The sequence below is a fragment of the Apus apus genome, chromosome 5 (assembly GCF_020740795.1).
Source record: "Apus apus isolate bApuApu2 chromosome 5, bApuApu2.pri.cur, whole genome shotgun sequence".
NCBI lineage: Eukaryota > Metazoa > Chordata > Aves > Apodiformes > Apodidae > Apus > Apus apus.
In genome coordinates, this window is record NC_067286.1 from 58990623 (window position 1) to 59008062 (window position 17440).

General features: G+C 37.0%; 1 protein-coding gene across 3 annotated transcripts in view; it reads left to right on the forward strand.

Annotated features, from left to right (window-relative positions):
- PPP2R5E (protein phosphatase 2 regulatory subunit B'epsilon) overlaps positions 1 to 17440 on the forward strand; it is a 75178-nt gene that overhangs the window by 1850 nt on the left and 55888 nt on the right. For 2 of the 3 annotated variants that reach the window (XM_051621375.1, XM_051621377.1), the window contains exon 2: positions 1464 to 1627. In XM_051621375.1, the coding sequence (XP_051477335.1) occupies positions 1471 to 1627 (157 nt within the window). In that variant the 5' untranslated portion in view covers positions 1464 to 1470. The remainder of the gene's footprint in view (positions 1 to 1463; positions 1628 to 17440) is intronic. The other variant, XM_051621376.1, reaches the window with a different exon arrangement.

The window sequence follows — 17440 nt, forward strand, 5'->3', positions numbered from 1 at the left end:
AATTTTGCATTAAACAGTTCTTATCTTTTGGAACTTGTTTACACTGTTGCAATAAATCATGCTTTCTAAAGCTTCCCTTGCAAAAGAAAAAGCCTAAATAATGTCTGTTGCACTGATTTAAAAATTTATGAAGCATATGAGTAACCAAATATTTTAATAAAATAAGTACTCAAAAGTGTTCTCTATATTGTGGAATCAACTTCTTTTAGCATACGAGTCACTTTGGTAATTGAAGTCAACAGACATTGAGGATGAGTAATGCTTTCCAAGGACATGTTCTAAGACCCTGATCCTGCAAGTGCTTATGCCGATGCTTAACTTTGCAGGAGTATGTAGCCTGACTGAAATCAACAGAGCTGCTCTCCTTAGTGGTCTTGTTATTAATGTAGATAGTTCTCTTGATTTCAGCAGAGGTGCACATGCTGGTGAAGTGAACTGTACACAGAGCAGCTTCAAGTGTGTAGGCCTGAATTCCTCCTGTCTCATTTCCCTTATGTATTACTCGTGTTTTCACCAAGGTGCAATGGGCCTTTTTTTACTGACAGGACAGGGCTGGTAAATACAGTAGCTGAATGGATCAATTCACTGTTTAAATGTTTCCTTTTGGTATTTCTGAGCAGTAGGGGATCAGCTACAGGAATACAACTGCGAGAAGTTTTATAGGAAGAAGCAATGCTTATTTCTTAGACCAGCTGATAGAGTTGGGAAACAGACAAACTTTTGCTTGCAGAAACCTTTTTTGGCTCTCCCTGCAGACCTTGTCTGGCTTATGCCCTTAGAACAGTTATGGCTACCACACTGCTATTCAAATGCCAGAACATGGAATAACTGTGTAAAGAGACTCACTAGAAAATAGCTGAGTACTTCTAAAATGGGGAATAAAGAAGTAATGTGTAAAATTATATCAGTGAAACTGTGAAGCACAGCAATACTTTTGGCTGTACTTTCTTATATTTCTATGAAGTCTTATATGTAGGTGTGGCAAATAAATTAGATTTTTTTTCTGGCCTATTTTATTTTGTCCTATGCATGTTGATGACTTCAGTGCCAAAAAAACACTTGTACCTTTCTGTGTACCCATTCTTTAGCATGCACGATGCCTTGCAGAGTGAGCTGAAATTACTTCATCCCAAGGAACACACAGTTTAAGGCTAAAACCCTGTCAGGTCCACAAGTGTATGAAGTTCTATTGGCATAATGATGACAGCATTAGGTCTGAATTTCTCCTGTTGCAGGATTTTTGGCAAATGGAAGAGACAGATTTAAAAGTGGCTGATAAGAATTATTACACTGTTCAATTAAGTTTATTCTGTCCATTGGTGGGTTAGCTCTCCTAACAGTCTACCTAGGTGAGTTATTACCAGGAGAGTGGTGCAGAAAGAGGAAGAGTTTTTGAAAATTTAGGTTAATATTTACCGATGTCTTCCATTTGGAATATGTTTGTAACATTTGTTTTCCTTCAGTAGGGATATGTCCTCAGCACCAACTACTCCTCCATCAGTGGATAAAGTAGACGGATTTTCTCGGAAGTCCGTCAGAAAAGCCAGACAGAAGAGGTCACAAAGCTCCTCCCAGTTTAGGTCTCAGGGCAAGCCTATCGAGTTAACTCCCCTGCCTCTGCTGAAAGGTAAGCTCAAGAATTATTTTTTATAAAGAATACAATTTTACAGCTGACTTCTAAACTCAAAATATTCTAGTGCCAGAAGTTGTGGGGAAATTTTGCCAGCAATGAGAAATGTTTAATGCCAGAAATTGTATGCATTTAAGGACTACAAAATATTTTATCTGTGACTTGAGGGCATGGTAATTGTTTGCAATACTTTTGAAAGTTTTAAATGCTAATGTTAAACTGTATCATGACTGGAATTTTCAAGGCACTCAGGCTGTGTGTGAATATTTTAGTTTGTGAATCTTCAACAGTTGACTTAAATGAAAAAAAAAAAGGATGAGGGTAAATTGGCTTGTGAGCAGAGAGGGGAAACTGCTTTTTAGGCTCTTAGCTTGTAATGTGTGGGTCTGCAAACTGTGATAGTGGTGCCAAATGCAGCCCACAGGCATATTTTGAGTGCCCTACAGCAAAGCATTAGCGGGGAGATGGGACCCCTTCTCATAGTATTTGTGAATGGGTAACTCCCAGCTCCTGGCTTCTGCTGGATTTTGAAATTGAGAGGTCCCATGAGCTGTGGCCTCTCAAGCGGAAAGGTGCCAATCAGGTCTTAGACAAGACACTATTGGCTTGAAATACCTGCATATCCCAGCTCCTGTTGAGTTTATTCTGGCAGATTTAACCTCTAATTTGGGAAATAAAATTATGATCCAGCATACTACTCTTGAAAAGATGCCAATGTTTCCATAATATCTCAAATGCTTCCCCTAAATCCCAGTTGTCACTGAATTTCAGTACTAATCCAGAGGTCAGAAGCACCTCTCAGATTTATGTCTGTCTGATGAGTAAAGGGAAACTGCTTTTCAGAAGTGTTTGGTTTTTTTACACTGAATTCTCAAATTGTTTATTTAGTTATATGAATTTTTTTAATTGGCATTCTTCTTTTCTGTTACAAGTAGTGAAAATAAGCATGCTTGATGCTGATAATTCTGGAAAATAGCAAGATTAATAGATGTAATACCATGTCTGTCCTGTTTTTGCTTTGTGGGCAAGTATATTTCCAGCATTCCGTGTTCTACCTCTGCCAAATTTGATAATCAGAGTACTGAAATATGTAATAACTGTGTAATTGCACTTTAGCTTAGTTCTTAAATCTGCTTTGTAAGAATAGAGAAGTAGCAAAAAAAAAAAAAAAATTCACACACCTTAAGTCTTTTCTTTTCAAACTGGGGTTCTGGGATTAGTCCTAGTGGAGTTGTCACTAAAATATTTGGGGTTTCTTTCTGTGAGATACATGTAAGAATGAACAAAGGCCATGCCGGGTCAAAAGAAAGATCCATCAAGCCCCACTGCACTGTGCCTGACACTGTCTGGCTTGGAAGGGTAGAGCAGAAGAGCAGGAGGCCTGGAGTGATGCTGTACCAGAATGCTCCTTTCCTTCAGCACTTCTCAGTATAAGATCTGCCAATGCCAGTAGATTGAGCTTTGTAGTCTGTGATGAGTATTATTTTATGCATTTTTCTTGTTGTTTTGTGACAGTATGACAGAGAAGCAAATGCTGCCTTCAAATTTCAAGCTCAGTTTTGTAGTTTTGCAGGTAATTTTTTATATGCAGGTGATTTCATTTGAAAATACACTTCAAAAGGTGGATGGAGTTTGTTGACTTGAATGGGTAAATTACTTGAAAACATTGAGATTTGTGTAAATGAAGAAATTAATGTTACAATTATTTCATTTGACTGTGTAGTCCCACTCAAGGAATAAACTAGCATAAGAAAAATGTTGCCTCTGCCTGAGGACTTGTTCTTGGAGGGATACAGGCATATGCAGGTCCTTAATTTGACTACTAGAGCTAGTTCTGTGGATTTAGATATGAAACTATAATAAGATAAAACAAACAGATGGGGAGCAGCGTGTTGGTGAGACATTTATGATTAGTGTCATAATGAGTTACAGTGGTCCAGCTTCAAATTAAGAATCTGATCTTGTGATTTAGTTTTCCCTCTTTGACTTAATGCGGATTCCCAGAGGCACTGGGATCTACCTGTGCAGATTAATTTGCAGGATTTGGGCCTAACCATCTATCTGAAACAGCAGTTACTGGTCCCTGATGTAGGGACACTGGTAGTTAAAAATCGTGTTACTGTTTTGAAATATTCGTGACCTAAATTAATATTTGTAGCATTCAGGATTATTAAACCTGGAAGAAGTGAGGAAACAGTTTCTTCCTGCATTTTTCATGCTTTTCTTGGGCAGTTGACTAAAAGTCTTAATCTTATAAACTCTTAGATTTATGCTTATCTTCAAACAAGAGACTAGGTCTATTACTTTGCTCCAGTTAATAATATGACTTCCAATTTTGTCGCGATCGTTTGGGTCTTTCAAACCAAAACAGAGAAGAGATTTCAGCAAAGTAGCTTTTTAAAGTCTCAGAAAAATGAGATAAGTTTGGAGATCTACAGTTGCTAATTTTATTTAAACATTTTTGTTTCAGATATGAGTCAAATTTAATTAAACCTTTTCAGAAATACTTCAGGAAATTTTTAGAGGACAGGCCTCAAATTCAACCTTTGACATATTTCATATTCCTGATGGAGAAGCTTTGTTGACTTAAACATACATGCTACGTTCTTTTTTTATAACTGTATTGCATATTGTAATTTGCAAGCTGCCTTCTCTCAAAAAGCACTTTTATGGACTTCAGTATTTTCTTTGATTACAGGAATAATGTATGCAGGAAACTAGATAAATGCTTAGTCCATTCTTTGCAAGTTTTTTGTACTGTGTCTGTCACCATAATGGTTTGAGCACCTTCCAGTAGTGTATTAAGTGATGTGACTACACATCTGTCACATCTTATCTGCTCTCATTCCTTTCCCTAGGGGCAGAGTCATATATAGTGAAATGGCTTGTTTTGGTAGTGTTTTAGTGCAGTCTGTTGCTTTCTGTGAACATACATGTCTGTATTGCAAAACCAGATAGATAAGTCAGCGTTGTTGTTGTTCATTTTGTAATAAACATGTTTCAGGAAAGAAAAACAGAGGAGACAGTGTGTTTTGGTGCTATGTAGAAGTCTGAAGGATAACCTGCAATTTAGGAAATTTTCAGTATTGCCTATTCTAGGAAAAGAAAAATCCATATAGAAATGAAGTTGTAACTGTTGGGGTTGTGTCTTTTTTTTTTTTTAAAAAAAGAATATATAAAAAAATGTTAATTAACAGAAGTGTGTGTCTTGTATCTTTCTGTAAACAAACATTTAATGTAGTTAGAAAGTAAGATGTACTTTCTGAGGCTTTGTTTGGCTACTTGAGGCTTGCAAACACCACAAGCTGCTCTGTTTGCCTACAGTAAAAACTTTTCTGATAATTAAAGTCTATTTTTGTTTATTAACTTGTGACTAAATCTAATGTGGAATTACCTTTCTTAGTATGACTGAGGTCCAATGAAACACTTTAAACCCAGCCTTATCGCCTTTGTTTCATGTGTAGGTGACTGGGACAAGAAATGCATATGGGAGTTGTGATACATTTGTCCTGCATTTTCAAAATGTGTACTCCTATGTATGTGTCAGTCTCCTCTGTGTTTTTAAGTGTTTTTATGCTCTTGCCTGGTGTATCTTGCAGTACATGATAGCTTTGGATTTTGGTTTTAAAGAGGCTGTTGGTATCATGAAGGCTGGCAGGTGTCCTAGATAAACTGGTTGGTGGCAAAGCAGTCCTAGTGAAGGGCCTTTTACTGGGAATGAGAACTTCCACCTCTGTGCCTTAGTCAAACTCAGCCTGAGCAGGGTAACCAAGTTTGTGACATGCCTCAAGTCATGCTTGCCCTGTAGAAGAAAATAGTACTGTGTGATTATTTTCATTTTGCATATATACTCTTTTTACTTAGGAATCTCTAGAAGTAGATTGGTAGGAATGCAATGTTAGAAAGCAATGGGTTGGAAAGAAGTAGATTGTAGTCCTGAACAACACAGCAATTTCAGTATTACCTGTAAAAGGGGAAGGAGGAGTTCATTTGTGTTTCTCCTAGTGGCAGTAGTGGTAGGGCAGTGTCCAGAGGACGAAGACATACTTACAGATAACTGAAAAGATCATATGCCTTATGAATACTTATTTAACATCTTGAGAAACTGGATAGAAAACTTGCATGTAATTCACAGCATTCTTCCCATCCAGCTCAGCCTCATTAAAAACACATGAGTTAGGTAAAGCAAACCATCCAAAAGTAAAACTGTTAAATTTTAAATGAACCTATCCCATTTTTGTATTTTCAAGGTGTGCGTATTTTTTCCTGTCACACACCCACATTTTCCAATGATTTAATAGAATTATTGTAGTTTACTTTCAGGTTTTCTAAAACAGTTGTATGTTTTTGCTGAAAAAACTCAAAGTATGATTTTTATTTTTAGATAATTTTTCTTCCTTAAAACAGACACTTAGAACAGTTGTTCTTTGCCAACAATACCAATTGCTTTGCTACCTCAATATTACAAAATTTATTGAGCTTCTAATACCTTCATCAGATAGTTTCCATGGCATTAAAGAATTGCTGTAGTGGCAAGAAAAGAGCGTTGCATAGTCAGAAAAGGAAGATCTCTTTTTACTTGCTGTTTGCTTTTGATCTTTCCCTATAGTTGAGCTTTTATTATAAACTCTTCTTGTGAATCCTATCGATATGTCAAATGCTGAAGTTTCTAAGTAGTAAACAATCCTAACGACTCTAAAAGATATTGGACTAAGTGAGAACTGCATGATGTTCACCTTCCTTTTCAAGTGCAGATTTTTAAAAAGTCTCTGCATTTTTCAGACTTACAGATACCACCTTCAGAACTGTACATATGGGAAATAGTTACGATTTGAGTTGTAGAAGAAGACAGATACAACATCTCTTTTCTGTTGACTTCCATGGCTGTTTGTGCTTACGATATTCTTCATTTGTGAAATTCAGAATGCTACACGGATATCAGTAAACTGTTAATAACATATCTAAGCTATATACTTCCTCCTATTTTATAAACAGGACTTACAGGGTCTTAGAGGTTATGACTTTTCAAAACAAAATTTTTCTTTCTTTCCATAACTGGAAATAGATCCCAGATTCTTGATTCATTGTGTGGAAGAAATGCTTAAACTTGGTTTGTGCTGTTCAAATCAATGGTGAATGAAGCATCAGTCCTGGAACTTTATTTAGGAATTTTGTGCCTGTTGTGGTTGAAATAAATCTGGACATAACGTGTTGTTTCTGTAAGATTTGGGAATAGAGCCATAATCCCAAAAGGGAGAAGAACATAGGCTATTTATTATTTTTTGTTAAGATGTGTGAGTTTCTTGTCATACACAATTAGTTTCTTCACTTTCTCTTGTGCTCTTGGAAGTTGTTTTTTAGTATATGCTTGACTTTATTTTTAGTGGTTGTTTTTTTTTTTTTTTAACATCTGGTGGTTGTAGAATAAATCTTTCCAAACATCTTAAAGGTTCCTGGTTGTTTCTAAAAATTATTTGTTGATGGTGTTTATAAAGGGCCATATACTAATTACATTCTGTCTTTTTTCCTACATTTGGGATGTAATTTTGTAGAGCTACATTTATAGGAATGGGCATGCGTAGAAATGCTGACTTGAAGTTAAGATCATAGTAAAATAATACCTTCTTATCTTTACAGTCTATTAGTGATACTGCAGTTGGTGGGAAATTCTGTCAGCTTAACCCTGATCTTCTAATGTTTCTGCTCAGATGTCTTTATTTCCAAGTCTCTTTAGGTCTGGTGATTTTCCTATAGCCATGGTGGTGGTTTTTTTTGTTTGTTGGGTTTTGTTTTGCATTTTAACCTGAAGCCTTAGTGTAATTGTTTTACTTCCTGAATTTCTCAGTCTATCTTCTGGATATGTTAAGTAATGATCATTCCCACCTCTTCCTTTTCTTTTATTTTTGTTTAATGTATTTTTAAAGTGAAGTAGAATCATAGAATGTCTTAGGTTGGAAGGGGCCTCTCAAGGTCATCTAGTCCAACCCCCCCTACAATAAGCAGTGATATCGCCAACTAGACCAGACTGCTCAGAGCCCCATCAAGCCTGAACCTGCATGTCTCCAGGGATGGGGCCTCCACCACCTCTTCAGGCAACCCGTTCCAGTGATCCATCACTCTCATATTAAAGAACTTTTTCCTTTGTCCAACCTAAATCTCCCCTTTTCTAGCTTAAAACCATTACCCCTTGTTCTGTCGTTACATGCCCTGTAAACAGGTCTTCCCCAGACTTCTTACAGGCCCCTTTCAGGTATTGGAAGGTCGCTATAAGGTCCCGCTGGAGTCTTCTCTTCTTCAGGCTGAACAACCCCAGCTCCCTCAGCCTGTCAAGTAACTTGTAATCATTGTGTAAAATGTATTTCTCTGTTCTTTGCAACATTGAGTCTAAAAGTCTTGATAATTTTTGCAAGTACATTTAGGCTTTTCCATCTCAGGAGCTTTAGTTTTCAGTCTGTATTTGTATAGTATGTCTTTATAATATATTGCCCAGTATTATGTATTTCTCTAAGAGTATTTTCTGTGTCCAAGTTGTCCCTATGGGTCTGTAACAGAACCTCCTGTTTCTGTAGTAAGTACCTCCTTTATATTCCTTTCTCAAAGTACCTCTGACAAATACAAGTTCTGTTTAGCCATGCAATTATTTCTATATACCATACAAGATTGTTGAAGTGTTGTGCTGCCTTTATAATGGATTATGATACAGAGCTTTACTCTTGTGAAAGGTCCATTTTCCTTATCTCTGGAATGATGTGTATGTTTATAAAACCTGTGGTTTTGGATGTTAAATGTTTATAATAAATATCTGTGCATATAAGTAAGTTGTATATACATTTAGTGTTATATGTAAAGCTTAGGTTTTGCACTTAGGCAGCACTTATAATGGGGTACTGCTTCTGTTCATTGGTAAAGCTTTATAGTGAGGAAGCAGTCCCTTCTCTTTCATCTGTTGTAAGCTCCTGCCACCCTGAGAAGAGAGCACTTTCATTTATGCTTTCTGGGGAGTGGGAGGAGGACAGAAAACTATTTTTAGAGTCAGGGTAACTTCCTTTCACCTACAGTTTTTTTCATTCAAGTTCTTACTGTTTCTTCGGCTCAATCAGGCAAAAATACTTAGAAGTAACAGACGAGGATTCAGAGTCCAAAGAGTTCTGGTAGGGTTGGGCATTTATGGATTAGTGGTGCGACTGTGTAATCTTGGTAACTGTGTAAGTCACAAATATCAGCAAATGGGCACTCATTATCTTCTTTCAGAAGGATATGGCAGGGCTTATTTTACTTTAAAACCTTGCTGGTTGCATCAGTCTTTGCAGTTGTGTGAGGGTTTTTTCTGCTGGCAAAACTTCTTTCAGAAGTTCCCAAGCATACACCACAGTGCACTGCCTCTCATTTCTGCTGAAATATGTTTGTCGAGCCACAATGTAAACCAGATTGTTCAAAATATTTCACCTCCTCCCCTCTCCCTCCCCCCTTTTTTTTAACCTTCATAATTTGAGCGATGTGCTTGATCCTGTGTCCTCTCAAACAGTTAATTCAGCAGAACTGAAATTGTGATGAACTTCTACATTGCTTCTGTGTATATAGTTTTCTTCTTTAAAAAAAACAGAGCATTTGCTGCAGTTACAGTCAGAGGATTTTTATCAAGCATTTTAAAAGATAAGGCAGCTGTTCAAAGAACCAGTGTAAAATACTTTTGTGCACTTAGTTATTGCACTTGATTGAAGAAATTGTCTGATTTGAGCAGAATCTTGAAGTGGAGTAAGAGGTTTGATCAGGAGTAAGAATGATTTAGAATACTGGAAGGTTTTTCACCAGTAGTTTTTTTAATCAATAGTGGTGTGTGTAATTTTGAAGATACATTGTTATATTAAGTACATCTAAGAATATATAAATTTTCAACTTCAAAAGTTAATTTTTTAAGGCATAGTATTTCTGCTATCTTTTGTTATATTAAGCTGTATTGCTGGAAAACAAAGTATCTAATTAATTTTATTTTAATACACTTTAGCATTTTATGATGTGCTCATTAATAGATTTTTAAATAATAATTTTGCATGTATGCACTTTATTAATTTTACCATTATCTTTATTTTTTTCTTTCCAATCTCTATGACAGGCTTTAACTGTGGTAGTTTTCCTTGCATGTCAAGTGTATGGTCCTTTTCCTGGCATCTGTAAGAGCCTCGGGCAGAGAAGTGACATAATATAACAGGGGTGATGTACCTAGTTAAATGGTCAGAAGCTGAGAAAGAGAAAAGGATCCTTTCTGGGTTGCTTCCTAGAAGACACAGAAGAGCAGATTGCTGTAAAGTCTGTTGAACATCACTGGACATATCACTAGCTCTTCTGGAACAGTAGCTTCTTGTGTTCCCTGACCTGAAGAGCTTGTTCTAATAACTTCACGTTGGATTCAGAACTGACCAAGTTACAAGAAAGGTAGAAGCAAGCAGTTTGTTATTCCGATTATAAGTGTTCATACATAATTAGGGCTCCTAAAATATTTTTATGCATTTAAAAAGATGTATCAGTTGCACAACATATTTTGCAGATTTAGCCTTCCTTACTTGATGAGTATTTAGCAGAAGGTAAAGTAAATCAACAGTAGTATCTCAAGAATGATGAGTAAGTGTAGATGACTGTGTACAAACTGGTAAAAGTGTAAATTTTAGGTCTTGACTCTACAGTTGGGGATAATGGTTAAGTACTCAGAGACAGTACTTTTCATTCAGAAACATCTGATACCTTTATGAAGAATAAGGTTAAGATGAAATTGTATGGAGAAGTAGTTTACTGTCAGATTTTGGTTATCCATTTTATACTTTTCATAGTGAATATAGTGGCTAGGTATAAATGTAGTTGTGTAATGGGAGGGAAATATTTCTTCAACTATTTTATCATAAGTTTAAGAAGCTCTCTCATTAGAATTACTTTTAATGGGTTTCTAACTTTTGTGAGGAAACATCAGAAAAAATGTTTAGTGTCATTAAGAAGAAATAACCGTAGTTTGTGTTGGATGTGCTCTATAGTTTTCTCTGGGATTTCTGGAAGATTTTCAAGAAGTTTTAGTGTTTTTAGGTTTTAGTTTTTCTGTAAGGTTTCTTATTTTTTCACCGTGCTTGTGATACCTACCTGATCTGAGGTGCCTTTTGTTGTTAGGGATTTCTGTGTCTCTCCACAGTGTTATGAGTGAAATTTAGTATTACTGTTACTTCCTTGGCTTCATTTTTCTGTGTGCTTGTACCAAAATAGGATTTTCAAGTTAAAAAATTGGAAGTAAATTTCTTTGTTGCTTTCAAGGTTTTGAATATATTTTATGAATTATGTTATAAAGGAAAAATACTGCAAATTACATTTCTCACACTACAAATTGATATTGGATATAGTCAGATACTGAGGAAAGGATGATTCCAGATGTTAGATCCAGAATTATATATATAAAATCTTTTTTTTTGTGTGTGTAATGTGAATGTGTAGACTTCAGTTAGTTTTCTGTGCAAGTGTAGTTTTATGAGCTCTCCACTTGCACATTCCAACAGCAGGGCATAGATGTTAGACTGTTTTTAAATAAGAAAGTTGCTAGTAACTGTTTTCTGACTTAAATTTTGAACAATTAACCTTTTGTGGTTACAGAGAATGTATTTTCCCCTGTATGTGCAGACAAAAGTGCAAAAGATTGTGACTGCTGCTGAGCCAGTTCTTGAATCACTGTAGTGAAGGTAGCCTATTTGTTGAATATTATCAGTGTTACCAAGGGAGAATAAATTTGGCAGCTTGTTATCTTTAGTGTTTTCAAATAACATTTTTGGGATAGCTTTTTGAAGAAGTTGAGGTGGTACCGTGTTAATAGTCATCTTGGTTCTCCTTCACTTTCCCTCACTCCACCCAGCCCATACTTCTTTCTTCTTTGCTTGTTCTTTATTCCTGCCTTCCTTACTCCCACTTTCTACTTCTTCGTATAACCTCTGTTGGATACAATTCACTTATTTTTCCACAAGAGGGTGATAAATTTCACTCAAACATGTAAAAACAAGCACTCCCGCTGGAGTGGGTTGCAGAGGTTATTGAAAATCTCAATATACTAAAATTACCTATATTTATAAAGAAAAAAAACAGTATTTCATCGTCGTAAGCTCCATCAGTGTGTTACAGTGGTTGTTTGTCTACACTTCTTGGGACAAGACTAGACCTGTCAGGATGGAGATCCACCCTGTGCGGTGCATGCCAGCTCCATGCTGCCTCTGTTGCAGTAATCAGAACTCAAAGTGAGACAGTCTTCCCTTTCTGTAATTAATGCAGCAATTTTCCTTGTCCTTCCCCCTCCATGCACTCTCTTGACTTCCCCCCCCCACCCGGCTTATTATTAGAATGAACAGAACCTCCTTCCCCACCAATGGTAAGAAACTGCAGTGGTTGAATTTTCTCCTCATCTTTTAAAAGTGCAAAAAGGATGAAAAAGCAAAGCAAAGAGAGAGAAAATAGGCACCACTGTGATTTGCCTCTTAATAGAGGATCTTAGTAGAAATGTGTATCTGCTTTTGACAAAACCTAGAACTTAACAGGTATTTTACTCAAGATTAAAAGCCACTCTGGTTTCTTTTTTTAGGATTAGTAAGGACGATGGATGGACAGAAGTGGTTATTAGTTCTTCTGAAAAGAGTAGCTCCACGATTGTCTGTCTTAGGAGACAGAGATTGTGGCTGAAGTTCTGGCACAAAGCTTTGGCTCTTGGGCAGTGCAGTTGTCTCAGTGTATATTGGATGGCAGAGGTAAGGGAGAAGATCTGTTAGGTATCTGAGGGAGGGCTTGCATGCTGGGCCTTTTTAGATGCACTTTGAGGAAGAGACAGCATAATTGAAGTTGGTGTTAGCCTGTATTTTGGGTGCCATAAACTCAGAAAAGTGTCTGTTGCTGTGAATGGTTTTAGAATATCACCTGAGCTGCCAGATGAAATCTTGTTATCCACATGTAAAAGGAATTGCAGTGAGTCCCTTAATATTAGAGAAATGAGCAAATAGGATCTATGCTGTGGGTTAGGCATAAGCTGAAGAGTGAAAAGGCTCCTGGAAAAATTCTAGACACTTCACTGTGATGAGCTGAAAGGAAACCTGGCAAGCAAGGAGAAAGAAACAAAATTTTACCCCATCCTCCCATTAACTGTGAGATTTCAGGTCATGGAGTAAAATTTCTCTTCCTTCATTTCAGGAGAAACAACTAAACACCTCAAATAATAAATAATAATGATGCAGTCTTTTAAGAAGAAGACAACCACAGAGTCAGTAATCTCGTTGTTTTGTCTCCTTCTAATAGTAGGACATTCCAAAGGCAGGAGAAATGTGTTGAAATTCCCAGGACAAGTCTCTGTTCCTCTTCCTGTTCTTTCAGTTTCCTCTTGTCCCTAAGCTGCCACATCCATAATGCCCACAGTGAAGTGCAACAATCAGCGTTTGGAGCACTGTGCTTCTTGGACAAGAAGGACCAAGCTTAAGGTTTGGTTCACATGTCTCTAAATCTCAACTAATCCTCCAACTAATACACTCAAGGGGAACATCCCCACCTCAAAGCAGCCCTTCTACAAAAGAAAAAACAATGCCCATGAAACTGAAATAATTCTTAGAATTTCTGTATGTGCCTCTGAGCTGTTTCTGAAAAAGTATAAGGGAGTGGGAGAGTTTCTAATTTATATTAGCAGTATAAAAATATTTTTCTTAAGTTTCCAGGATATTCTAGCAAAAGGATGCCGTATTGTCTGGAAACAGAAGCAAGTGGCTAGAAGCAGCTTTTGAATTATGTCTTAAGCACGTTTCTTTTATTTTCTGCTTGGTAAGAAACAGTCATTCCTGTTGGAGAAACTTTCTTGATCAAGGATTTTGTGGAGGAGGATTGACATGCACTTTAGAATAAATTCTGAGGTGACCTGAGTGCAGTGGTGTGTCTCCCCTTTTTTTGCACAGTTGATCCTAGCGTCAACAGGCATTATACTACAGCAAAAATTCATTTGAGAGCAAACATCTTCAAAATTATTTAACTTATGGTGAAATGTGCCAAAACTTCATGGTCAATAAAAAGCAAATAGTTTGGAAATTAACATATTCTCATGTTTATTTGGTTTTGGGTGAGTGTTACACTCCTGGATTAAAACCGCCTGGTATTTCAAATATAAAAGCTCTACAACAATACATAATATACAATAATAAAACACAGACCATTTTTCACTACATTTGGTCTTTTTAGATAAAGCATTCACTACTTGGTAATAATTTTGCCCTTGTAATTTTAAATGTCTTGAGCAACAGGACTTACCTCATGTCCAGAGCTGCAGTAAAGAGTTGAATGGAGTGCCCACCCACCCATGTGTGCCTGAGAGGAATCAGATGGGTGCAAGGGAAGTAATTCAGCCTTCTCCCCCATTCCTAGATTCAGTGGCTGGACAGACAGTGCCTCCCCCTCTTTTGAGCTCATGCTGCATTTGTGGTTAATGCAGTTTTTCTGCATTGTTGTTTCCCAGGTTTCTTGTCCATCTTGAATATCTATATTTGGGATTATTTTTCCCAGATGTATTAGTTGGTGTTTTTCCAAACTGAATTTCACTTTATTTTCTGGCCTTGTAAGGAATTTGATTAGGCTCCTTTTTATTATTTTGGACTTTACTGCTACTCAAAAGTTCTCTACTTAATATCCTCAGAAGATGCTATCTATATGCTATTTTAATCAGACAGATTATTAAGGAAGTTATTAATGTCTGGACTAAATTGATTCTTATATCTCAGTGGCATTTCTTTCCAGTTGGATACTTTAAAATTTTTATCCTTTTATTTCTAGACACTTTGTCAGTGCTGTGTTTCTCTGCCTCTCCTATCCAAATAAACTGAAGTCACTTTTAGACTTTTGGGGAAAACAGAAGAGTGATTCATGCTGGAATAGAGTAAGCTTTGTAAATCCCATCACAATCAGAATTGAAACTGTTATAATAATTGCATATACATCGTCATATTGATTTCAATATGCTGCCTTTGTACTTTAATTTGTGCAGTAGTAGTTCTTAAATGATAAATTATTAAGTAAATATTTTCCTAGTGGAATGTGCTTTCTATTTTTGTATATCATCTTGAGAACAGAATGTGATTCCTTTCTGTAGGGTCAGCTATTTGAAATACTTGCCTGTGTTTGTTCTAACTGCATAATCTATAATCCTCAATATGTCTTTAATCCGCTTTATCTCTTGTAGAACTACATCCTTGGAATAGGGAAGAGTATAGTCTGATTGGTAGAATTTAAGGTTTTGAAGTTTGGGATTAAATCCAATTCTGAGATCAGTATTGATAGATTTTGGCAAGTACCAAATTGAATAAATTGCTACTTAAGAATATTAAATATTACTCATATTCTTATGGAATGAACAGATAATAAGTAACAAAGAAGTTTTACAGTGTTTCATATCAGGAGATATGATAAAATTAAAGATGAAATTTACCACCTGGCTAGTCTTAAACGTCTCCTGCAATGTTAAGGGAAAGGAATTAGTTTATTTTCTTTTGATTCTTTATAGTTACTGTGTGAAGTTGAACTCAAAAATGTTCACCTCCATAACTAAGGTAGAAACTAGAGTACATGTTGCTTAGCACTGACCACTTGAACTTGAATGGATGCATTAACCTGGAACAAATTTAGCCATGGGTTCAAGGAGGGATGCGTGTGTTTGCATGCACGTGTGTTTAGAAGTCTCTTCTTGGAAGAATGAGTGCATCCTGGAATTGGTCAGCAGTGTTTTTAACAATTTGATATGTTGATTTTTGTTAAGGGTTGCACAAAGAGCTTCTGTTGTGATTGTTTCATTAGAATAGCAGAGGAGAAAAACTTGTGAAAATATTTCCTGTAGCCTGCATGTATTAATAGGTAAAATGTGACCCTTCATCAAAATTATTGGTGCTGTTGGGGGGTATCTGTTTTGACATACTTGGTGAACTGTACATTTTTGAAATAGGAGAATAAGGGAAGACCAGTCACCAACAATCAGCTATTAACATTTCACAAGTTTTTTTTTTTTTTTTAGTTAACCAAAGCAAATTTTATTTAGAACCACTATTTTTCTGTGTAAGATTCAGGTAGAGTATTGTATTAGGTGAGTATTGAAGTGTTAGATGCAAATACAGCTTATTTTTTTTTTTTCCAAGTGTTGCTTTCATATGTTTTGGTAACTGAGAGCAATTGAAGATCGTTAAATAAAACAAGTTGTCAAAGGTCAGGTTTCTGTGTTTGTCTTGTACTAAGGTATTATGTACCATTTGTCAGGGGATGATGGATTTCTCATTTTGCCTAATGACAATTTGATCTTGAAAGGTCTTTGGGTTTGGGGATGGTGATGGTGTTAAATGACAAACTTGCACAGCACCGTTTTTTGTTAATGAAGCCACATGACACAGCAGACCTGGCTTCAAACAGATTCACACTGTTAGGGTTTGGAAGGGACCTCTGGAGATCATTGAGTCCAACCACTCTGCCAGAGCAGGACCAGTACAGAATCTAGGGCAGGTAACACAGAAATACATCCAGATGGGTCTTAAAAGTCTCTGGAGAAGGAGACTTCACAGCCTCTCCAGGCAGCCTGGACCACCAGGACTGATTTACTTATTTATTTATTTAAAGTGGTTGCACAAATATTCCTGGTTTTGCGTTTTAGAAGAAAATAAAGATCAGCAGAGTTAAGTAAACCTGGAGCATCAGTCCTAATGTTTGGTGTTCTTAGGAATGGTTAGGAACAGGAGTAAGACTAAAAAACTGACATTCTTGTAATACTAAACAGAAGGACAAAGTTAGCATGGAATTTTAGACTTCACAGAATCAGAAAATGTTAGGGGTTGGAAAGAACCTCGAAAGATCATCTAGTCCAACCCTCCTGCCAGAGCAGGATCGCCTAGAGTAGGTCACACAGGAACGTGTCTTGGTGGGTTTTGAATGTCTCCAGAGAGGGAGACCGCACAACCTCTCTGGGCAGCCTGTTCCAGTGATCTGTCACCCTCACAGTAAATAAGTATTTTCTGATGTTTATGTGGAACCTCCTATGTTCCAGTTTGCACCCATTGCCCCATGTCCTATCATTGGACATCACTGAGAAGAGCCTGGCTCTGTCCTCCAGATATGTGTGTATAAACATTAATGAGGTTACTCCTCAGTCTCCTCCAAGCTCAAGAGACCCAGCTCTCTCAGCCTTTCCTCATAAGGGAGATGTTCCACTCCCTTAATCATCTTTGTGGCTCTGAACTAGACTCTTTCAAGCAGTTCCCGGTCCTTGAACTGAGGGGTCCAGAACTGGACACAGTATTCCAGATGTGGCCTCACCAGGGTAGAATAGAGGGGGAGGAGGACCTCTCTTGACCTACTATCTACACCCTTTCTAATACACCCCAGGATGCCATTGGCCTTCTTGGCCACTAGGGCACATTGTTGGCTCATGGTCATCCTTCTGTCCAACAGGACCCCTAGGTCCCTTTCCCCTGTGCTGTCCAGCAGGTCAACCCCCAACCTGTACTGGTACATGAGGTTGTTCCTTCCCAGATGCAAGACTCTACACTTGTCCTTGTATTTCAGTAAATTCCTCCATTTGTAAAACTTTGGAGAATCCTGTAAATTGCAGGGAAGCTTATTTACATGAATAGAGATTTCCTTTAGAGAAAAAAAAAAAAAGATACCATGTAAAGCAGCATAATCCTTTTCTGCTATTTCCCTAAAAAAATAAATCCATCTAAAGCATTCCCTGGAAAGAGGGAGAGTGAGCTAACACGGCAGCAGGTGAGTCTGAACACTAAAATGTCTGTT